General features: G+C 46.5%; 1 protein-coding gene across 3 annotated transcripts in view; it reads right to left on the bottom strand.

Moving 5' to 3' along the window:
- ctnna1 (catenin (cadherin-associated protein), alpha 1) overlaps positions 1-24164 on the bottom strand; it is a 227594-nt gene that overhangs the window by 156736 nt on the left and 46694 nt on the right. For all 3 annotated transcript variants that reach the window (XM_031789509.1, XM_031789508.1, XM_031789510.1), the window contains exons 6-8: positions 23436-23561; positions 23009-23152; positions 10865-11068 (exon numbers count right to left, since the gene is read on the bottom strand). In XM_031789509.1, the coding sequence (XP_031645369.1) occupies positions 10865-11068; positions 23009-23152; positions 23436-23561 (474 nt within the window). The remainder of the gene's footprint in view (positions 1-10864; positions 11069-23008; positions 23153-23435; positions 23562-24164) is intronic.

Below are 24164 nucleotides of genomic sequence, written 5' to 3'. Positions count from 1 at the left end.
GAGCCAGACCCATAGGAGGACGGTGGCTAACTGTCTGGATGGCTGTAGAGCCAGACCCATAGGAGGACGGTGGCTAACTGTCTGGATGGCTGTAGAGCCAGACCCATAGGAGGACGGTGGCTAACTGTCTGGATGGCTGTAGAGCCAGACCCATAGGAGGACGGTGGCTAACTGTCTGGATGGCTGTAGAGCCAGACCCATAGGAGGACGGTGGCTAACTGTCTGGATGGCTGTAGAGCCAGACCCATAGGAGGACGGTGGCTAACTGTCTGGATGGCTGTAGAGCCAGACCCATAGGAGGACGGTGGCTAACTGTCTGGATGGCTGTAGAGCCAGACCCATAGGAGGACGGTGGCTAACTGTCTGGATGGCTGTAGAGCCAGACCCATAGGAGGACGGTGGCTAACTGTCTGGATGGCTGTAGAGCCAGACCCATAGGAGGACGGTGGCTAACTGTCTGGATGGCTGTAGAGCCAGACCCATAGGAGGACGGTGGCTAACTGTCTGGATGGCTGTAGAGCCAGACCCATAGGAGGACGGTGGCTAACTGTCTGGATGGCTGTAGAGCCAGACCCATAGGAGGACGGTGGCTAACTGTCTGGATGGCTGTAGAGCCAGACCCATAGGAGGACGGTGGCTAACTGTCTGGATGGCTGTAGAGCCAGACCCATAGGAGGACGGTGGCTAACTGTCTGGATGGCTGTAGAGCCAGACCCATAGGAGGACGGTGGCTAACTGTCTGGATGGCTGTAGAGCCAGACCCATAGGAGGACGGTGGCTAACTGTCTGGATGGCTGTAGAGCCAGACCCATAGGAGGACGGTGGCTAACTGTCTGGATGGCTGTAGAGCCAGACCCATAGGAGGACGGTGGCTAACTGTCTGGATGGCTGTAGAGCCAGACCCATAGGAGGACGGTGGCTAACTGTCTGGATGGCTGTAGAGCCAGACCCATAGGAGGACGGTGGCTAACTGTCTGGATGGCTGTAGAGCCAGACCCATAGGAGGACGGTGGCTAACTGTCTGGATGGCTGTAGAGCCAGACCCATAGGAGGACGGTGGCTAACTGTCTGGATGGCTGTAGAGCCAGACCCATAGGAGGACGGTGGCTAACTGTCTGGATGGCTGTAGAGCCAGACCCATAGGAGGACGGTGGCTAACTGTCTGGATGGCTGTAGAGCCAGACCCATAGGAGGACGGTGGCTAACTGTCTGGATGGCTGTAGAGCCAGACCCATAGGAGGACGGTGGCTAACTGTCTGGATGGCTGTAGAGCCAGACCCATAGGAGGACGGTGGCTAACTGTCTGGATGGCTGTAGAGCCAGACCCATAGGAGGACGGTGGCTAACTGTCTGGATGGCTGTAGAGCCAGACCCATAGGAGGACGGTGGCTAACTGTCTGGATGGCTGTAGAGCCAGACCCATAGGAGGACGGTGGCTAACTGTCTGGATGGCTGTAGAGCCAGACCCATAGGAGGACGGTGGCTAACTGTCTGGATGGCTGTAGAGCCAGACCCATAGGAGGACGGTGGCTAACTGTCTGGATGGCTGTAGAGCCAGACCCATAGGAGGACGGTGGCTAACTGTCTGGATGGCTGTAGAGCCAGACCCATAGGAGGACGGTGGCTAACTGTCTGGATGGCTGTAGAGCCAGACCCATAGGAGGACGGTGGCTAACTGTCTGGATGGCTGTAGAGCCAGACCCATAGGAGGACGGTGGCTAACTGTCTGGATGGCTGTAGAGCCAGACCCATAGGAGGACGGTGGCTAACTGTCTGGATGGCTGTAGAGCCAGACCCATAGGAGGACGGTGGCTAACTGTCTGGATGGCTGTAGAGCCAGACCCATAGGAGGACGGTGGCTAACTGTCTGGATGGCTGTAGAGCCAGACCCATAGGAGGACGGTGGCTAACTGTCTGGATGGCTGTAGAGCCAGACCCATAGGAGGACGGTGGCTAACTGTCTGGATGGCTGTAGAGCCAGACCCCATAGGAGGACGGTGGCTAACTGTCTGGATGGCTGTAGAGCCAGACCCATAGGAGGACGGTGGCTAACTGTCTGGATGGCTGTAGAGCCAGACCCATAGGAGGACGGTGGCTAACTGTCTGGATGGCTGTAGAGCCAGACCCATAGGAGGACGGTGGCTAACTGTCTGGATGGCTGTAGAGCCAGACCCATAGGAGGACGGTGGCTAACTGTCTGGATGGCTGTAGAGCCAGACCCATAGGAGGACGGTGGCTAACTGTCTGGATGGCTGTAGAGCCAGACCCATAGGAGGACGGTGGCTAACTGTCTGGATGGCTGTAGAGCCAGACCCATAGGAGGACGGTGGCTAACTGTCTGGATGGCTGTAGAGCCAGACCCATAGGAGGACGGTGGCTAACTGTCTGGATGGCTGTAGAGCCAGACCCATAGGAGGACGGTGGCTAACTGTCTGGATGGCTGTAGAGCCAGACCCATAGGAGGACGGTGGCTAACTGTCTGGATGGCTGTAGAGCCAGACCCATAGGAGGACGGTGGCTAACTGTCTGGATGGCTGTAGAGCCAGACCCATAGGAGGACGGTGGCTAACTGTCTGGATGGCTGTAGAGCCAGACCCATAGGAGGACGGTGGCTAACTGTCTGGATGGCTGTAGAGCCAGACCCATAGGAGGACGGTGGCTAACTGTCTGGATGGCTGTAGAGCCAGACCCATAGGAGGACGGTGGCTAACTGTCTGGATGGCTGTAGAGCCAGACCCATAGGAGGACGGTGGCTAACTGTCTGGATGGCTGTAGAGCCAGACCCATAGGAGGACGGTGGCTAACTGTCTGGATGGCTGTAGAGCCAGACCCATAGGAGGACGGTGGCTAACTGTCTGGATGGCTGTAGAGCCAGACCCATAGGAGGACGGTGGCTAACTGTCTGGATGGCTGTAGAGCCAGACCCATAGGAGGACGGTGGCTAACTGTCTGGATGGCTGTAGAGCCAGACCCATAGGAGGACGGTGGCTAACTGTCTGGATGGCTGTAGAGCCAGACCCATAGGAGGACGGTGGCTAACTGTCTGGATGGCTGTAGAGCCAGACCCATAGGAGGACGGTGGCTAACTGTCTGGATGGCTGTAGAGCCAGACCCATAGGAGGACGGTGGCTAACTGTCTGGATGGCTGTAGAGCCAGACCCATAGGAGGACGATGGCTAACTGTCTGGATGGCTGTAGAGCCAGACCCATAGGAGGACGGTGGCTAACTGTCTGGATGGCTGTAGAGCCAGACCCATAGGAGGACGGTGGCTAACTGTCTGGATGGCTGTAGAGCCAGACCCATAGGAGGACGGTGGCTAACTGTCTGGATGGCTGTAGAGCCAGACCCATAGGAGGACGGTGGCTAACTGTGGCTGTGGATACAGAGCCAGACTCAGGACTGAGTGACGTATACTCCAGCCAAACATCAGGCTACACTACACAGTGACTGCAGCAGGTGTAAAGGCGACCATAAAAACAAACTTCAATATCCCTAAGTGAGATTGGCTGATTTCTTTAAGGAAGTTAAGAGGATTCAAACCATCAATGTGTCCAAGACGTGATACTCTGGTTGGAGCAGAGAGGAGAGGAGACGTGATACTCTGGTTGGAGCAGAGAGGAGAGGAGACGTGATACTCTGGTTGGAGCAGAGAGGAGAGGAGACGTGATACTCTGGTTGGAGCAGAGAGGAGAGGAGACGTGATACTCTGGTTGGAGCAGAGAGGAGAGGAGATGTGATACTCTGGTTGGAGCAGAGAGGAGAGGAGACGTGATACTCTGGTTGGAGCAGAGAGGAGAGGAGACGTGATACTCTGGTTGGAGCAGAGAGGAGAGGAGAAGTGATACTCTGGTTGGAGCAGAGAGGAGAGGAGAGGAGAAGACGTGACCGTCTGGTTGGAGCGGAGAGGAGACACTAGACATCCAACGTAATTTGTAACAGCGAAAGGAGGACTGTTATCAAAGGCCTTTTTGTAAAAACAAGGATTTTCTGCCCTTGAGTTTATTTTCTCTCTCGGGTTGCCTTAGTCCAAACAGTGTAAAAACATTTCAATTCATTGTTGGGTTGGAGAAACGCTTTTCAGTGTAAACTTAAATGACTAAAACCAGAATTTCTTTTACACACAGACTAAACAAAAATGGAAAAGTAACATTCAAAAATTTCTAAGATTTTACTGAATTACATTTCATATATGGAAATCAGTCAATGTAAATAAATTCATTAGGCCCTAATCTATGGATTTCACATGACTGGGAATACAGAGCCGTATGTGTTGGTCACAAACACCGTCAAAAAAATAAATAAATAGGGGAATGGATTAGAAAACCAGTCAGTATCTGGTGTGACCATTTGGATATGGGCACCAACTGGAACACACTGTCGTACACGGCGATCCAGAGCATCCCAAACATGCTTATTTAAGATCTGAACCAAAACCGTCCAAAAGCCCAAGCAGCAACAAACACCAGAAAAATAGAACAAAGATGGTAGATAGCTGATATGAAATAAGACATTATTGCCGCAGCATAGGAGGAAAAACACATTCCACTGTTCAATTACAGGGAGGAGGGAGAAGGAGAGGAGAGGGGGGAGAAGGAGAGGAGAGGAGGGAGAAGGAGAGGAGAGGGGGGAGAAGGAGAGGAGAGGAGAGGAGGGAGAAGGAGAGGAGAGGAGAGGAGAGAGAGAAGGAGAGGAGAGGAGAGAGAAGGAGAGGAGAGGAGAGAGAGAAGGAGAGGAGAGGAGAGAGAAGGAGAGGAGAGGAGAGAGAAGGAGAGGAGAGGGGGGAGAAGGAGAGGAGAGAGAAGGAGAGGCGGGAGAAGGAGAGGCGGGAGAAGGAGAGGCGGGAGAAGGAGAGGCGGGAGAAGGAGAGGCGGGAGAAGGAGAGGCGGGAGAAGGAGAGGCGGGAGAAGGAGAGGCGGGAGAAGGAGAGGCGGGAGAAGGAGAGGCGGGAGAAGGAGAGGCGGGAGAAGGAGAGGCGGGAGAAGGAGAGGCGGGAGAAGGAGAGGCGGGAAAAGGAGAGGAGGGAGAAGGAGAGGAGGGAGAAGGAGAGGCGGGAAAAGGAGAGGGGGGAAAAGGAGAGGCGGGAGAAGGAGAAGGCGGGAGAAGGAGAGGCGGGAGAAGGAGAGGCGGGAGAAGGAGAGGAGGGAGAAGGAGAGGCGGGAGAAGGAGAGGCGGGAGAAGGAGAGGCGGGAGAAGGAGAGGCGGGAGAAGGAGAGGAGGGAGAAGGAGAGGAGGGAGAAGGAGAAGGAGAGGGGGGAGAAGGAGAGGGGGGAGAAGGAGAGGGGGGAGAAGGAGAGGGCGGAGAAGGAGAGGAGGGAGAAAGAAAGGGAAAGAGAACAGATTAAGAGAGAGTGTGTCAGAGCGGTTGACAGACATCACCTGAATCTCAAAACCATACACTTGGCCCCTAAAGGGCTCTTCACAGTGATTTCACAGTGGCTGTGTAGTCTTTAAGCCCTTTATCGAGTGGCCCCTTGCTGTTGTGTTCGATAGTGATCACTCAAGCCTGCAAGTGTTTTAGCCTAAATTTATATTGACACCACACACACACCATCAACTGCCACTTGTCAATATTCAAAAATTCCAAATCCATTTGCGTGCCTTGTCTCTTACCGCAACAGGTCTTATAGTCTGACACACTCATTATGAAGCCAGGGCAAATGGGGCAGACACGTAATCAGATAGACAGTGATAAAGTTGTAGACAACTACTCCTGTAATAAATATGTGCAAGTACACTGAGTATATTAAACATTAGGAACACCATACCTCGGTAATAAAAGGCACTTCAAATCAAATCAAATTTATTTATATAGCCCTTCGTACATCAGCTGATATCTCAAAGTGCTGTACAGAAACCCAGCCTAAAACCCCAAACAGCAAGCAATGCAGGTGGAGAAGCACTTCAATCTTTTGTTTTGCCCATTCACATTCTGAACGGTGTTAAGGAACGTTTTAAGGAATAAAATACAATTTTAACTAATTTAACATGTCTCCTCCCCTTTATCTACATTGATTGCCGTGGATTTAACAAGTGACATCAATAAGGGATCATATCTTTCACCTGGTCAGTGTCGTCCCATGTCATCTTTCACCTGGTCAGTGTCGTCCCATGTCATCTTTCACCTGGTCAGTGTCGTCCCATGTCATCTTTCACCTGGTCAGTGTCGTCCCATGTCATCTTTCACCTGGTCAGTGTCGTCCCATGTCATCTTTCACCTGGTCAGTGTCGTCCCATGTCATCTTTCACCTGGTCAGTGTCGTCCCATGTCATCTTTCACCTGGTCAGTGTCGTCCCATGTCATCTTTCACCTGGTCAGTGTCGTCCCATGTCATCTTTCACCTGGTCAGTGTCGTCCCATGTCATCTTTCACCTGGTCAGTGTCGTCCCATGTCATCTTTCACCTGGTCAGTGTCGTCCCATGTCATCTTTCACCTGGTCAGTGTCGTCCCATGTCATCTTTCACCTGGTCAGTGTCGTCCCATGTCATCTTTCACCTGGTCAGTGTCGTCCCATGTCATCTTTCACCTGGTCAGTGTCGTCCCATGTCATCTTTCACCTGGTCAGTGTCATCCTGTCATGTTCTTAATGTTTTGTATACTCCGTGTATATCGGTCGCCCAGTGATATCAGTCAGCTGGGTTTTAGCCTGGCGTAGCCTGCTAGCTAGCTTCACTGACAAAACACAGGGATGGCATTGTGGCTAGCGTTACCTAAGGATGTTGGGACACTGCACTGAAATACATCATGTAGCTCGTCACGTTAGGCTAGTTTGACCGCCCGCTGATAAAGAGGGAGTTCCCATGTCATCTTTCACCTGGTCAGTGTCGTCCCATGTCATCATGTAGCTCGTCACGTTAGGCTAGTTTGACCGTCCGCTGATAAAGAGGGAGTTCCCATGTCATCTTTCACCTGGTCAGTGTCGTCCCATGTCATCATGTAGCTCGTCACGTTAGGCTAGTTTGACCGCCCGCTGATAAAGAGGGAGTTCCCATGTCATCTTTCACCTGGTCAGTGTCGTCCCATGTCATCATGTAGCTCGTCACGTTAGGCTAGTTTGACCGCCCGCTGATAAAGAGGGAGTTCCCATGTCATCTTTCACCTGGTCAGTGTCGTCCCATGTCATCATGTAGCTCGTCACGTTAGGCTAGTTTGACCGCCCGCTGATAAAGAGGGAGTTCCCATGTCATCATGTAGCTCGTCACGTTAGGCTAGTTTGACCGCCCGCTGATAAAGAGGGAGTTCCCATGTCATCATGTAGCTCGTCACGTTAGGCTAGTTTGACCGCCCGCTGATAAAGAGGGAGTTCCCATGTCATCATGTAGCTCGTCACGTTAGGCTAGTTTGACCGCCCGCTGATAAAGAGGGAGTTCCCATGTCATCATGTAGCTCGTCACGTTAGGCTAGTTTGACCGCCCGCTGATAAAGAGGGAGTTCCCATGTCATCATGTAGCTCGTCACGTTAGGCTAGTTTGACCGCCCGCTGATAAAGAGGGAGTTCCCATGTCATCATGTAGCTCGTCACGTTAGGCTAGTTTGACCGCCCGCTGATAAAGAGGGAGTTCCCTAAATATATTTTTTATTAAGGACCTGATCCAATATACAGCTGCTAAAATCAAGGTGATTTACAAAGATGAGGACCAAGACTGAGTGCAGCGATTTAGTGTTCACAACTACAGAATCGTTGTGGAATCTGAAAAGACACATAGCATGTGCACGTAGTATATCATGCTAACAGAAAGGAACGAGGTGGGTAGCTAGCTAAGTGTGTCATCTATTAGGTTACCATTGATCTGGTTTCAATAGGCCTGACATAAACTCCTTGAGAGGTCATTTTGACAAAACCTTAAGGCCTACTTTCAATAAAATAAAACCTCTGCATCCCTGCCCAGCCTGGCAAAATTGGCCCGAAGGGTTTTTAGCATCCCCAGTGGCTCTCCAGACACCGTGCAGAGAGGGCCTGCTCTCCAGACACCGTGCAGAGAGGGCCTGCTCTCCAGACACCGTGCAGAGAGGGCCTGCTCTCCAGACACCGTGCAGAGAGGGCCGTCTCCGCTGCTGGCCTGCTCTCCAGACACCGTCACATGAGCCTGAAGCCATAGACTATGGCAAAACCTGTGTTTCTAAAAGTGAATTCAAACCTAAGGCATTTTGTTTAATTTAATTCTAAGTCAAAGCTTACATACTCAATTCATAGACTAATGAATTAATACAATGAAATGTTCAAAAATGCTGAACACTTATTTTCCTGCCAGCCTAGTGTGATGCACTCCCAAATGCATAACAATGTTTTTCTTTGTAGGCTATAGCATTGAAACAGGTTGGAATAACCCTAGAGTGTAAACTGTCATGGGTCAAAACATATTGATACAACAGTAGATAAGATGGGGAGAAGTCTGTCCATTATAAAGCACTGCTCTACCTTCTTAACAACACTATCAACAAGGCAGGTCCTACAGGCCCTAGTTTCTACCTTCTTAACAGCACTATCAACAAGGCAGGTCCTACTGGTTCTAGTTTCTACCTTCTTAACAACACCATCAACAAAGGCAGGTCCTACTGGTTCTAGTTTCTACCTTCTTAACAACACTATCAACAAGGCAGGTCCTACAGGCCCTAGTTTCTACCTTCTTAACAACACTATCAACAAGGCAGGTCCTACAGGCCCTAGTTTCTACCTTCTTAACAGCACTATCAACAAGGCAGGTCCTACTGGTTCTAGTTTCTACCTTCTTAACAACACTATCAACAAGGCAGGTCCTACAGGCCCTAGTTTCTACCTTCTTAACAACACTATCAACAAGGCAGGTCCTACAGGCCCTAGTTTCTACCTTCTTAACAACACTATCAACAAGGCAGGTCCTAGTTTCTACCTTCTTAACAACACTATCAACAAGGCAGGTCCCACAGTCCCCAGTTTCTACCTTCTTAACAACACTATCAACAAGGCAGGTCCTACAGGCCCTAGTTTCTACCTTCTTAACAACACTATCAACAAGGCAGGTCCTAGTTTCTACCTTCTTAACAACACTATCAACAAGGCAGGTCCCACAGTCCCCAGTTTCTACCTTCTTAACAACACTATCAACAAGGCAGGTCCTACAGGCCCTAGTTTCTACCTTCTTAACAACACTATCAACAAGGCAGGTCCCACAGTCCCTAGTTTCTACCTTCTTAACAACACTACCAACAAGGCAAGTCCTGCAGGTCCTACTTTTGTCACACCTGGACTACTGATCAGTCGTGTGGTCAGGTGCCACAATGTTTCTCTCTCCCTATGTTCTCAGGTCTCCTCAGGTCTCCTCCCCATCCCAGGCCAGTGTCACACAAACATGTACAAGCATTTATCAAGCGATTAGCAAACAAGAAATTCTTGGCCTCACAATAAATTGGCCTCCTGAAATCTATTAATCATTCAATAGACCCCATTATTCTTCCAGAATGATAAATACACCATTTTAGTCCTAGCCTAGATTGGGTTAATTTAGTGTTTTCTTAGACAAAAACATGGTCTCTGATATTAACATTGTTTAGTGCATTTATGCTGGCTTGTGTGTTTGGCTGGTTAAGGGGTAGAAGAGTTGAGAAAGGAATGTCTGGTAATCTCTAAGGGTTCTGGAAGGTTGTGTTCCAGAATACTGGTGGCGATCGTTTAAAGATAACCCATGGAATCAGAATCATTTTTCATCCCACCTGTCTATCAGGTAGGTGTGCAGCACTTGTATTTACTAGGGATCCCTCAACATGTTTTGAACATGACAGTTTACAATGCATTATTTGGTGTTATACATGCAGAGCAGAATTAGGCCAATACCCACTAATTATCAAAATCCAGAAGAGCTGTTAAATTCTACAACCACCTAAAAAGGAAGCTATTCCCAAACCTTCCATAACAAAGCCATCACCTACAGAGAGGTGAACCTGGAGAAGAGTCCCCTAAGCAAGCTGGTCCTGGGGCTCTGTTCACAAACAGACCCCACAGAGCCTCAGGACAGCAATTAGACCCAACCAAATCACGAGAAGACAAAACAATTACTTAAACAATGGAAAGATTTTACAAAAAAGAAACAGAGCGAACTAGAATGCTATTTGGCCCTAAACAGAGAGCACACAGTGGCAGAATACCTGACCGCTTTGACTATGTACAGACTTAGTGAGCATAGCCTTGCTATTGAGAAAGGCCGCCGTAGGCAGACATGGCTATTGAGAAAGGCCGCCGTAGGCAGACATGGCTATTGAGAAAGGCCGCCGTAGGCAGACATGGCTTTCAAGAGAAGACAGGCTATGTGCAACACTGCCCACAAAATGAGGTGGAAACTGAGCTGCACTTCCTAACCTCCTGCCAAATGTATGACCATATTAGAGACACATATTTCCCTCACATTACACAGATCCAAAGCATACGAAAAAACAAACCCAATATTGATAAACTCCCACATCTACTGGGTGAAATACCACAGTGTGCCATCACTACAGCAAGATTTGTGACCTGTTTGCCACAAGGGCAACCAGTTGTTGTAAATACAACCAATATTTATGTTAATTTATTTTCCCTTTTGTACATCGTTATAACAATGTATTTTCCTTTAGAGCTTGTGTGAGTTTAATGTTTGTTTATTTCATTTTTGTTTACGATCTCATTCACTTGCTTTGGAAATGTAAACATATGTTCCCCAAGCCAATAAAGTATATTGAATTGAGAGATGGAGGAGAGGTGAAAGAGCAACTGTGTGAATTTGTTTACTGGTACATTGCCTCGAGGGGAGAGATAGGTAGAGGGACTCGAGAAGATGAAAGAAGAACGAGAGGAGACTCCTCTACCTGTCTATGTAGTGAGTTAGTATCAGAATGGAGAGAAGACACTTACGTTGCCCATGTACTCAGACAGCAGGTCCTGCAGAGCCTGACGGACAGAGTTGCACTCGGCCACGATGCGCTCGCGCCGGTCATCACGGGTACAGGAAGAGTCGGCCATGAGGGCGGCGCCACTGATGATGCTCTCCAAGCGCTCCTCCAGAGACGGGCGGAAACGCTCCTCGCTAAACGCCAGGGGGTCCACGATGATCTGCTTCTGTTGAGTTAGAAAACAGAGCGAGAGTTAGAAAACAGAGCGAGAAAGACGAGATGGGCGACAGAGAGAGGGCTAGAGAGACAGAAAGAGGGCAAGAGACAGAAAGAGGGCGAGAGAGGACAGACCTTCTGTGAACCCTGAAGGGAAGTTTGACGTCTAAACTGTCTATCTTTTCAAAGACCCAGAAGCCTCACAGACCAAGACGACCAATACCTATATAGTTGGACCACATCCCAAATAGCACCCTACTCCCAAGGTAGTGCACTCCTTTGGACCAGGGCACATAGGCCTCTGGTCAAAAGTAGTGCCCTATTCAGGCAATAGGCTGCCATCTTAGTGTGAGGACCAGAGGTACAGGGGAGAGAACGAGCGAGAGAGAGAGCGAGAGCGAGAGCGAGAGAGAGAGAGAGGTCACATCTGTCTGACATGGAGAAGACGACAACAAAACAGCTACTGTGGTGGATGGGTTGAGTTTCCACCTTGCTATGCAAGTGTCCCATCCTGGAGGTCACAAGTGGAACTATTTATATGGTGCAATCTAGGGCTCCCGACCACCGAGTGACCCTGGGGCTCCCGACCACCGAGTGACCCTGGGGCTCCCCGACCACCGAGTGACCCTGGGGCTCCCGACCACCGAGTGACCCTGGGGCTCCCGACCACCGAGTGACCCTGGGGCTCCCGACCACCGAGTGACCCTGGGGCTCCCGACCACCGAGTGACCCTGGGGCTCCCGACCACCGAGTGACCCTGGGGCTCCCGACCACCGAGTGACCCTGGGGCTCCCGACCACCGAGTGACCCTGGGGCTCCCGACCACCGAGTGACCCTGGGGCTCCCGACCACCGAGTGACCCTGGGGCTCCCGACCACCGAGTGACCCTGGGGCTCCCGACCACCGAGTGACCCTGGGGCTCCCGACCACCGAGTGACCCTGGGGCTCCCGACCACCGAGTGACCCTGGGGCTCCCGACCACCGAGTGACCCTGGGGCTCCCGACCACCGAGTGACCCTGGGGCTCCCGACCACCGAGTGACCCTGGGGCTCCCGACCACCGAGTGACCCTGGGGCTCCCGACCACCGAGTGACCCTGGGGCTCCCGACCACCGAGTGACCCTGGGGCTCCCGACCACCGAGTGACCCTGGGGCTCCCGACCACCGAGTGACCCTGGGGCTCCCGACCACCGAGTGACCCTGGGGCTCCCGACCACCGAGTGACCCTGGGGCTCCCGACCACCGAGTGACCCTGGGGCTCCCGACCACCGAGTGACCCAGAGGAGACCGGTTAAAGAAGGATTTTAAAGCTTTTTTTGTAGAGTCCATGCCCCGATGAAATGAGACTTCTGAAGGCACTGATAATTTCTCGCCCTAGCAGAGCTGGATAGAATGTTTATATATGTTAGAGAGCGAGCGACTTCAACTGCGCTGCTAGCAACAATTTAAGCTTATTTGCAGAAGTTTACTGACACCGGCCATATTCAACATGTGTTGGGCGTTAGTAAATTCAACAGTTATTCTGCGCTTTGGCACCTGAAATCGGAGTAGAAAGACAGAAATAGCCAGAGCAAATTTACTAGCTATCAACAGTTGTCGTAGTGACATTCTATTGAAATGTTTACTTGCATAGTGGCATCTCTCGTGAAGACGTGACTAGCTAGCTAGGTAAACAATGAACCATAATCCCAAATCATGACATTACTGGCTTGCATGAATCTGCAGGTTGCTAACCAACCAGATTGTGTTAACTAGCTAGCTAAAAAAAGTTCACGTTCAAACGCCTCTCCTGTGAAGTACTGACCCGCAACATACGCCTAGTTTCCTAAAACAAGTCATTATAAAAATAAAAATAAATAAAATAAAAATATATATCAATTTTAAATGGAAATTAAATGCTTTATAAAGCACTTTACATCAGCAGATGTCAATATAGGCCTTTAAATACCATAAATAGCAGCCTATTTATGCTAAAGCCACGTTTCATGAAATACATATTAACAAACTTGTAAGCGTATATCTGTAAATACTAATAAAATTGCTAAATTACAAGCCTAGTTGGTTTGCCACAGAAAAGAGCAACCATCTGTAGATACGAATACAATTGATAAATTACGAGCCTAGCTGGTTTAGTCATTGAAAATAACAGTAATCTTCCCGATAGCCATGATTGGCTTGAGATAATGAGTGGGCTGGACATGCCAAGAGATGAGTTCTGATTGGTCTGCCATGTAGCACGTTTCTGTCTATAATATGAGCTGGTCAGTATGTGTAGTTAATCCTTTCCAACGCAGCTTTTAATAAAATATATTACGTAGTAGAACTACATCAGTGTTGCTCTCCACTTTCTGGACGACAGAGGTTTGAAATCAGTGGAGTATGATGGCCAAGGACATGGCGTAAACACCCATCTCCGGCTGTATAGTTAACACGTCCATACTTATTGTTATTATTATTATTATTATATTTTTGTTAAGTAACGTTTCTAGTGCAGAGACTCGTATAGCATTGTTAATACTGTCCCACAGCCAAGTTTAAATGTTTAACTTTGTCATTTTCCAATACAGTCTGTAACAAAGAGGCTATATCACATCAACAACTGAGATGGAGATTGAGCCGTGTAGCCGCGATGCTGCATCAGGCCACCGCACTTCAGCCGTGTAGCCGCGATGCTGCATCAGGCCACAGGTGGCCATATGCTAAAACAGCACACCTGCCTGATAAAAGATATTGCTTTTCATCAACATGATATTGGGTTCATTTCTGGAGGGGAATATGACATTTTAAAATGGGGTGAACACAGGCTACACGTCATCATTGAGTCAGGGATGGTTATATGTTCGTTTTCCAAACAATAAGTCTAAATTAGATTTCATGGCTGGCTATAATATAAAAAAGGTACCGGGCCACTGCAAACAAAATAAAAATCACTAACAATTGAAATTCTGCGCGCTTAAAACTTCTTAGGGATTTGATCCCTTTAGCGAGATCAATTCGACAACATCCACTGAAAAGGCAGAGCGCGAAATTCTAAAAATATTTTCAGAAATATTTAAACTTACATACATTCACAAGTGCAATACATCAAATTACAGCTTAACTTCTTATGGCTGCAGGGGCAGTATTGAGTAGCTTGGATGAAAAGGTGCCCGTTGTAAACGCCCTGCTCCTCAGTCTCAGTTGCTAATATATGCATATTATTATTAGTAGTATTGGATAGAAAACTCAAAAGTTTCCAAAAAACTGTCAAAATATTGTCTGAGTATAACAGAACTGATAGTTTCAGGCTTTTATTTTGACAAATGACCCAGAACGATAACATCGCGTCAAGTGGTAACATGAGTTTCGCTCGCGCAACTGAGTTTGGACAGCCATTGCTTTTCCTTCGTACTTTGGTTAGCGCGTATAGTAAACAAATCCAAACTCACGACGCGCGGGCAAGTCCAGGCTTGAATCAATCTTTAGGCTGTTTTTAACATAAATCTTCAATAATGTTGTTCCAACTGGAGAATTCCTTTGTCTTTAGAAATGCAATGGAACGCAGCTACCTCTCACTGCCACGCGCGTGATCAGCTCATGGCCTTCTGCCAGACCTCTGGTTGAAACAGCTCTAATTCACCCCCACTTCACAGTAGAATCCTCAAACAAGGTTCTAAAGACTGTTGACATCTAGTGGAAGCCTTAGAAGTGCAATATGACCCCATTTACACTGTATATTAGAAAGGCAATGTGTTGAAAAACTACAAAGCGCAGATTTCCCACTTCCTGGTTGGATTATTTTCTCAGGTTTTCGCCTGCCATATGAGTTTTGTTATACTCACAAACATCATTCAAACAGTTTTAGAAATTTCAGAGTGTTTTCTATCCAAATCTACTTATAATATGCATATATTAGCTTCTGGGCCTGAGTAGCAGGCAGTTCACTCTGGGCACACTATTCATCCGAATGTGAAAATGCTGCCCCCTATCCCAAACAGGTTTTAACTTGCTTTCCTGTGATCTTGGCCCAGGCCAGTCATTTTCTCAATTCGGGCAAATCGTTTTTACTTAGCACAAGCCATGAGATACGCCTGTTCCTCTATGTCGATCCAGAGAAAGAAGAGAAATAAAAGAGCAGAGTGAGAAATAAATCATAACCGGTTACAAAACCCTTCCGTTAGCACCAGTTAAAACAAACTATTCAGATGTTACAATTCCTGGTTTATTAGCTTAGCCACCCCCCCCCCACACGTCTGACCTCCTCCGTTTGAGTGCCACGTCGCCATGGCAACAGGCTCTCTCTCTCTCGGTGTGCGTGTTAGTCTATGACTCACTCCCTGAAAGTTGCCTCGGCAGTGCTTGAAATTAGGCACCTTGGCCCAGAGAGAGGGAACTCGTCTGGAATGAAATGCAGAGACGCTGTGATATTAAATAAGAAAAGAAAAAAAACTGTACGGTCACCAGGAAATTACTGATGTACAAGATCTGCAGTGGTGCTGTTGTTGATATGATGCTAATAACCCACTGCTTCTGCTCTCATCTCACGTGTCCTCTTCATCTTTCATGTATCTTCCTCTTTCACACACACACACACACACACACACCATCTGTCTGTGTTATGGAGCTGCACTTCCTCTCCTGAGCCGTTCTGACTGAGTAGAACCACAGCACCTCTGCTCCTCCTTCCCAGCTCCCTCCCCCACTCCTCCTCCTCGTCTTCTCTGCAGGCTGAGAGACACCAGAGAATGACCCATCAATCAACGAGTCAGGTTAAGACCTGATGGAGTGGTATTGCCACTGACCAGCCTGCTAGCCACCAGAGGAGGCCTGTTGGAGACTTTCTTTCTTTAAAATAAAGTAAACATTGCCTTCTTTTCCTGGCAAATATATTGCAAGTAAGCATTTTTTTTAAATTGTACAGTGTACACCAGGTATAGCATATGAAAAACAAAAAAACACATGAGCTACCCCAAACAGTTGTGATATTACAGCCATGTCATGCTAATGGGGAGCTAACATAGCTGCCATAGAATGTTGTAATGACAATTCATGATAATGCAGAACCCAAGCCCTACTCTAAATACATACAGTTGGAAGTCGGAAGTTTACTTAGGTTGGAGTTATTAAAAAACTTGTTTTTCAACCACTACACAAATTTCTTGTTTCTCTTGGGTAGGGTGCAGTATTTTGACGTCTGGATGAAAAGCGTTCCCAAAGTAAACTGCCTGTTACTCAGGCCAAGAAGCTAGGATGTGCATATAATTGGTTTGTGGATAGAAAAACACTTTCTAAAACTGTTAAACTAATGTTGTAAAACAGAACTGATATGGCAGGCGAAACACCAACCAATTTTTCAAATGGCTATTACTTTAATTATAAAGGCCAAGTCCTCCCAGATTGCGGTTCCTAGGGCTTCCACTAGATGTCAGTCTTTAGAAAAAGAGTTTCAGGCTGGTTTTTGGGAAAATGACGCAGAAATTGTAGTTTTTCTAGGTGGCTCCAATTTTGGCTACATTGTTTCCAAGCTCGTGGAAGAAAGCACGTTCTTTTGGTATTTTTCTCCGGTAAATACAATAACGATTCTCCATCTTAAATAAACAATCACATTTGCGTATTAGGTTACCTAATGTTTGGTTATAAATGTTGTCTGTTTGGAAAAATTTTATTTGTAACGTTTGGGATTCATTTTGATGGAGGGAAAATGGGTAGATTGAAGCGCGCCAGCTAAACAGAGTTTTTATATAAAGGACATTATCGAACAAAAAGGACAATTTGTGATCTAACTGGGACCTTTGAGTGCCAACAGAAGATGATCATCAAAGGCATTTTTTATATCGTTATTTCTGACTTGTGTCGCACCTGCCTGGTTGAAATATGATTATGTGTTTTTATGAGGGTCGCTGTCCTCAGATAATCGCATGGCTTGCTTTTGCTGTAAAGCCTTTTTTGAAATCTGACACGGCGGCTGGATTAACAAGTTGAGCTTTATTTTGATGTATTGCACTTTTTCAAAAATGTTAAATATTTGAATGTAGTATTTTTGAATTTCACGCTCAGCAATTTCACTGGATGTTGGCCAGGTGGGACGCTACCTGTTAAAACAAAACTATACATTTTGGCAAGTTGTCAATGTCAGCACAAGAACTGGGTCAGGAGTTTCATGAAAAGAGTTTCCATGAGCAGTCACACACACGCCTAAAATCACCATGCGCAACGCCAAGCGTCGGCTGGAGTGGTGTAAAGGTCGTTGCCATTGGACTTTGGAGCAGCTGAAATGCGTTCTATGGAATGATGAATACCGCTTCACCATCTGGGAGTCCGACGGACAAATCTGGGTTCAGTGGAAGCCAGGAGAACGCTACCTGCCCGAATGCATAGTGCCAACTGTGGCCCCTTGAAGGGAAATCTTAACGCTACCCATCCTATTTGCGGGATAATTGTCATCAACAACCGCTGAATTGCAGAGCGACACATTCAAATGATATTACAAAAAATATTTATATTCATGAAATCACAAGTGAAACACAGCAAAACACAGCTTAGCTTGTTGTTAATCCACCTGTCGTGTCAGATTTTGAAATTATGCTTTACAGCGAAAGCAATCCAAGCGTTTGTGTAAGTTTATCCATGACTAGACAAAACGCCTAGCATCACAGTAGCTTGGTCACGAAAATCAGAAAAGCAATACAATTAATCGCTTACCTTTGATGATCTTCGGATGTTTGCACTCACGAGACTCCCAGTTACACAATGTTCCTTTTGTGCCATAAAGATTATTTTTATATCCAAAATACCTCAGTTTGTTTGGCGCGTTATGTTCAGAAATTCACAGGCTCGAGCGGTCACGACAACGCAGACGAAAATTACAAATAGTATCCGTAATGTCCACAGAAACATGTCAAACGTTTTTTTATAATCAATCATCAGGTTGTTTTTAAAATATATAAATTGATAATATATCAACCGGCACAGTCTCTTTTTCAGTAGGAGAGGGAGACAATGGCTGCCCAAGCTCTGTTGTGCAAGCAAAACTCATGCGAACACCTGACACGATGTTCTCTTTCTAGCTCATTTTTCAAAATAAAAGCCTGAAACTATGTCTAAAGACTGTTGACACATTGAGGAAGTGATAGGAAAAGGAATCCGGTTAATATCCCTTTAAATGGAGCGAAGGCGGGCTATGGAACATGGTGCTTTCAAAATAGAAGCCAGGATGTGGTTTGATTTTCCTCAGGTTTCACCTGCAGTATCAGTTCTGTTATACTCACAGACAATATTTTGACAGTTTTGGAAACTTGTGTTTTCTATCCTAATCTGTCAATTATGTGCATATTCTAGCATCTGGTCCTGAGAAATTGGCCGTTTACTTTGGGAACGTTATTTTTCCAAACATAAAAATAGTGCCCCCTAGCTGAAAGAGGTTAACGTTATAGCATATAATGACATTGTAGACAATGCTGTGCTTCCAACTGTGTAAACAGCTTGGGGAAGGACCTTTCCTGTTTCAGCATGACAGAGTGTTGGTGGATAGAACTTTGGGCTGGTAACCCAAAGGTTGCTCGATCGAATCCCTGAACTAACAAAGGTAAAAATCTGTCGTTCTGCCCCTGAACAAGGCAGAAAACCAACTGTTCCTATTCCGTCATTGTAAATAAGATTTTGTTCTTAACTGACTTGCCTAGTTAAATAAAAAGGTCAAATAAAAAATACTATGATCAATAATGTCAAGAGCCTGAAGTCTAACAAAACAGCTCCCACAATATTAGCATAAATTTCTCTCAGCCAATCATCAGTCATTTGTGTAAGTGCTGTGCGTGCTTGTTGAATGTCCTTCTATACAACTGTAATAAAAATCATATCAATTTGTTTACTGTAAAATAGCATTGTATCTGGTCAAATACATTTTTTCCCCAGAGGTTTACTAAGGGTTGGTAACAGGTTGATTGGTTATTTGAGCCAGTAAAGAGGGCTTTACTATTCTTCGGTAGGGAATTACTTTCGCTTCCCACACACTTTCTAGTAGGTTTAAATAGAAGATACGGAAAATAGGAATATCGTCTGCTATTATCCGCAGTAATTATCCATCCATTTTTTTTTTTTACCTCTTCCACACTTATTTGAATGGAATTCAAAAAATGCTCGTCTTTCATAATTTGGTCAGATAAACTTGGATGTGCAGTGTCAGCGTTTGTTGCTGGCATGTCATGGATATGTTAGCTAATCTTGCCAATGGAAAAACAAAAAAGGATTTTAAATAGTTGGCAATATCAGTGGGCTTTGTGATGAATGTGCCATCTGATTCAATGAATGATGGAACGCAGTTTGCCTTTTTACTCAATTTAATTGAAGGTGAGCCAAATCTTTTTACTATCATTCTTCGTGTCATTTATCTTTGTGTCATAGTGAAGTTGTGTCACAGGATCTCTTTAAATGTGCAGCTTTTTTGCCAGTTGGGCTGCCAGACTTATTTGCCTTTGGCCTCATCCCCCTCAACCTTTTTTTAAAAATTCCTCATCATTCCACGGGGATTTTCTTAAATGGGTGCATGCTTATTAGTAACTGGAGAAAGAAATTTCATAAAATATGTTTAGTGCAGATTCTGGTTGCTCCTCATTACACACCAGAGACCAGCAAATACTCTATACATCATAAACATTGGAATCAATACGACACTTCTTGTTTGACCTTTTATACACTATATTATTAGGCTCCTCCTTTGGAACCTTGGTTTTCCTACATATGGCTACTATACGGTGATCACTACATCCAATGGATTCGGATACTGCTTTAAAAAGCACATTTCTACAGTGTTAGTTAATGGTGTGATCAATACATGTCGATGATTTTACAGGCACTGATAACTAGTGCCTGTAACCTGTTTGAAGCTTTTTCTTGGAGCGGACAGCTTGATGAAAGCCAGTCAATATTTTAAAATCAACCAGAAAATATACTTCTCTGTTGATATCACATATATTATCAAGCATTTTACACATGTTATCCAGATACTGACTGTTAGCACTTGGTTTATAGCAGCTTCCCACCAGAATGGGCTTTAGGAGAGGCAGATGAACCTGTAGCCATATTACTTCAACATTATTTAACATTATCCAGATACTGACTGTCTATAGCAGCTTCCCACCAGAATGGGCTTTAGCTGAGGCAGATGAACCTGTAGCCATATTACTTCAACAGTATTTAACATTAGATCGTCTCTAAACTTTACAGGAATGTGGTTCTGAATTATAAAACCAACACACCTCCAACTTTGGCATTTCTGTCTTTCATGTAGATGTTATAACCCTGTATCGCTACCACTGTATCAAAAAGTATATTATCTAAGTGAGTTTCAGAGGATGTCCGAATTTGAAAGTCACCTGTTACAAGCTAATTATTGATTTCATGAACCTTGTTTCTTAAGCTTCAAAATGTTAAAAACACGTGGGTTATTTTTTCTTAGCACTTTTTCTGGGATGCTTGATTATTTTTCTTGCTTTACTGGGAAGCTTAGCAGAGGTTGACATGCTCAAGTTATTTATATTAGTACCGAGCGGCAGACTTCTTACTAGGGCACACCGCCTCAGTTTGTAGTACGCCTGTTCATAGGTCGCATGATTACTGCATTCAATAGCTGTAGGATCAGCAGAGGCATTCAGGGTCAGTCAGAGGGACGTGAAATAAGTTGATTACATTGTGTCTACCAACGCCCCTGGGATAATGCACATTTGCTGAAGCATTATGACAACTCAGCGACACAATGGTGGGGATTAACTGAGCTGTGCTTGGGTCATTGATAAGTCACTGTCTCAACGCAGCCTTATAATGCCGTGAAAGGATCCAGGAACCCAAATGATTGGTTTGGATCACTTCCTCCTTATAATATGAGCTTTATTTCCAGAAGGTATCAGAATTGTCAATAATTGTTTCACCCACAGAGCTGCAATAGTCTGGTAGCCAGTTATGAAAAGGCTACAAGTCTACTGAAAATGTTCAATGCCACGATTTAGGAAGGACAGAGGGCCAGATTATGGAGCTTCTGTTAGTGTAGTGACCCAATCAGTTCTTTTTAAAAAATCCATCTTTAGCTGCTCTGAGAGCTGCCCTTCATAATGTCATTGAATCCCACATGAACTATGATAGACTCAATTTTCCTGAAGCGGACTTAAAATGTTTGGGAGCAGCTTATTGAAGTCCTGTACACACACACACACACACATACATACATACACTCTTGAGAAGAAGAAGAAAAAGCCATGGTGTAAAAATCAGAGGATAACAAAGTCAGGGACTTATTTCCATTGTGGTCCTCATCTATATCTATAAGAGGAAAATGAGTCTGTCCTAAATGGTGCCCTTGCATTTAGAATGCACTACTTTAGACCAGAACCTAGAACAGTTTCCTCTACATTTTAGGACAACAGTCAAACTCCACTAGATTAAAATCTCAAATATTGAATAATCTATTGACAAAAAAAAATAAAAAAAATAAGTTAAGGTTGAAGTTGAGGCTTTGCACACTGTTCACGACTAAATTAACAATGCGGGATTTTGCCACCATCTGAAACAACGAGATCAAATCTTACAGGTTGGTTTTCGGGTCAGCAGCAGTAGAGGCAGCATTAATCTGATCCAATCCTGGATTACAAGGCTTCCTGGACTGAATTCAATCAAACACACAGGATAACATGTCAACAGCTTTAAAGCCATATTTACAAACGGGAGAGAAAGAAAGAGAGGGAGAGAGAAAGAGGGAGCCTAAGAACAGTGAGCGAGAAAGAGAGGGGGAGAGAAAGAGGGAGCCTAAGAACAGTGAGCGGGAAAGAGAGGGGGAGAGAAAGAGGGAGCCTAAGAACAGAGAGCGAGAAAGAGAGGGGGAGAGAAAGAGGGAGCCTAAGAACAGTGAGCGAGAAAGAGAGGGGGAGAGAAAGAGGGAGCCTAAGAACAGTGAGCGAGAAAGAGAGGGGGAGAGAAAGAGGGAGCCTAAGAACAGAGAGCGAGAAAGGGGGGGAGAGAAAGAGGGAGCCTAAGAACAGAGAGCGAGAAAAGGGGGGGGGAGAGAAAGAGGGAGCCTAAGAACAGAGAGCGAGAAAAGGGGGGGGGGAGAAAGAGGGAGCCTAAGAACAGAGAGCGAGAAAGAGAGGGGGAGAGAAAGAGGGAGCCTAAGAACAGAGAGCGAGAAAGAGAGGGGGAGAGAAAGAGGGAGCCTAAGAACAGAGAGCGAGAAAGAAAGGGGCAAAAGATAGATACAAAGAAACACTTGTTTTTTTAAGAAATAGAAAAGTGAGGTGAGAGAAAAACCTGTTTTTCCCCACTTGGGCTGGGTTGCTACGGTGACAACATCCCCTCACATCTCTCGCTGACCTGCAGACACTACAGTGGGAACATCACCTCACAGGCTAGGGCCTGTTCCCTCCCTGACTCCCACGTAGCACCCTAGTCCCTACATAGTGCACTACTTTTGACCCGGACCCATAAAGAATCACAGTGCACTACTTTTGACCACAGCCCTATGTGATTCTTTATGGGTTCGGGTCAAAAGTAGTGCACTTTGTAGGGAATAGGGTGCAACTTGGGATGTTCTGTTTTAGTTCTCAACGCAGCAGCAGGGGAAGAGGTGAGGCCAAGCTGACATCATTGAGGTATCAGGTCTTCCTGCTTTACAAACTTTGCATTTGTTTATGCAGTGCAGTCCAGTGTTATCAGATCAGTGCAGACCAAGGAAAGGAGATATGAGGGGGAGAGGGCCCCCCCATAGCTCGGAGGGTGAGAGGGCCCCCATAGCTCGGAGGGGGAGAGGACCCCCATAGCTCTCCTCCCCCTCCAAACCCCATCCCCCCTAGACTTACATCGAAGTTGTTGAGAGCGTAGGACAGCTCTCCTCCCTCTCCAAACCCCATGCTTCCTAGACTTACAAAGTTGTTGAGAGCGTAGGCCAGCTCTCTTCCCTCTCCAAACCCCATCCCTCCTAGACTTACATCAAAGTTGTTGAGAGCGTAGGCCAGCTCTCCTCCGCCGGCAGGGTGGTTGAAGGCAGCATCATCCGAGGCGGTAGCCTGGGCAGCATTAGAGATGCCTGAGACTGCATGCTGAAGCTGCTTGTAAATCAGGTCACGGTTCGCCTGGAGAATGGAATTAAATTCACGTTATTTACGGGGGAACTAAAGATAATAAAAACACAAAAACAACAAGATGTCTCTGAAGCGCTTCGAGATTCTGTATGTAATGTGCTATTGAAGTTAAATGATTATCATAAGCTCTTTTTTTCTTACATTTCAAATATTATTAGGTCCCAAATGGCACCCTATTCCCTTGATATTGCGCACAAACGGCTTTTGGTCAACATCAGTTCACTATTAGGGAACAAGGTGCCATTTGGGATGCCCCCACTGTTCTATTACAGACCTTGTATGCGGCCACGTCCGGGTGTTGAAGGCAGGCGCGGGAGGCGGTGTAGAGCATGGGGATGTTCCTCTGGAGAACACCACGGGCAGCCGCCATCTGATCCTTATGGTGAACATCCTTCAACTCCTACAGAGACAGAGAGACAACGGTATCATTACACTATCTGGAAAACATCCTTTCAATAGCAAAGAATGCAGATGCAAGGGGGCGGCCGACAGGCTGCGGGGGGGGGGGGGGGGGGCACGACAGGCCGCGGGGGGAGTCAATTTGAGCTGCGGACCAAGAATGTCGCGTTGCCAGCCACAACAAAAGACAAGACATGGGGGGGGACAGGGTACGAGCACTTTGGATTCAAGACCGTCAAGTGCTGCCCTCATGTACACAATTATGACAGCGCTGCTCTGTCTGAACGACCCAGATTCTCCCCTGTGGTGATAAAGCGCAGTCATAATCAGGCCATTCCAATAAGCCCTGCAGCTTTAGCACATAGCTCTTACTACTGGCTCCAGTGTTCGTTGTTATAGACGAGCCAGGGAGACAGCACAGGCTCCTGCCTCCCAAATTACAATATTCCCTATATGTTGTACTATAGGCCCTAGTCAAAAGTGCACTATAGGCCCTAGTCAAAAGTGCACTATATATAGAGAATACAGTGCCATTTACGAGGTAGAATCAACTGATGCCTTAGCATAAAGGTAATCAACATTGGCCAAAAGCCTCACACACACA

This window comes from Oncorhynchus kisutch, linkage group LG15 (genome assembly GCF_002021735.2).
Source record: "Oncorhynchus kisutch isolate 150728-3 linkage group LG15, Okis_V2, whole genome shotgun sequence".
In the NCBI taxonomy this organism is placed as follows: Eukaryota; Metazoa; Chordata; class Actinopteri; order Salmoniformes; family Salmonidae; genus Oncorhynchus; species Oncorhynchus kisutch.
This window is presented reverse-complemented; position numbering and strand designations above follow the sequence as displayed.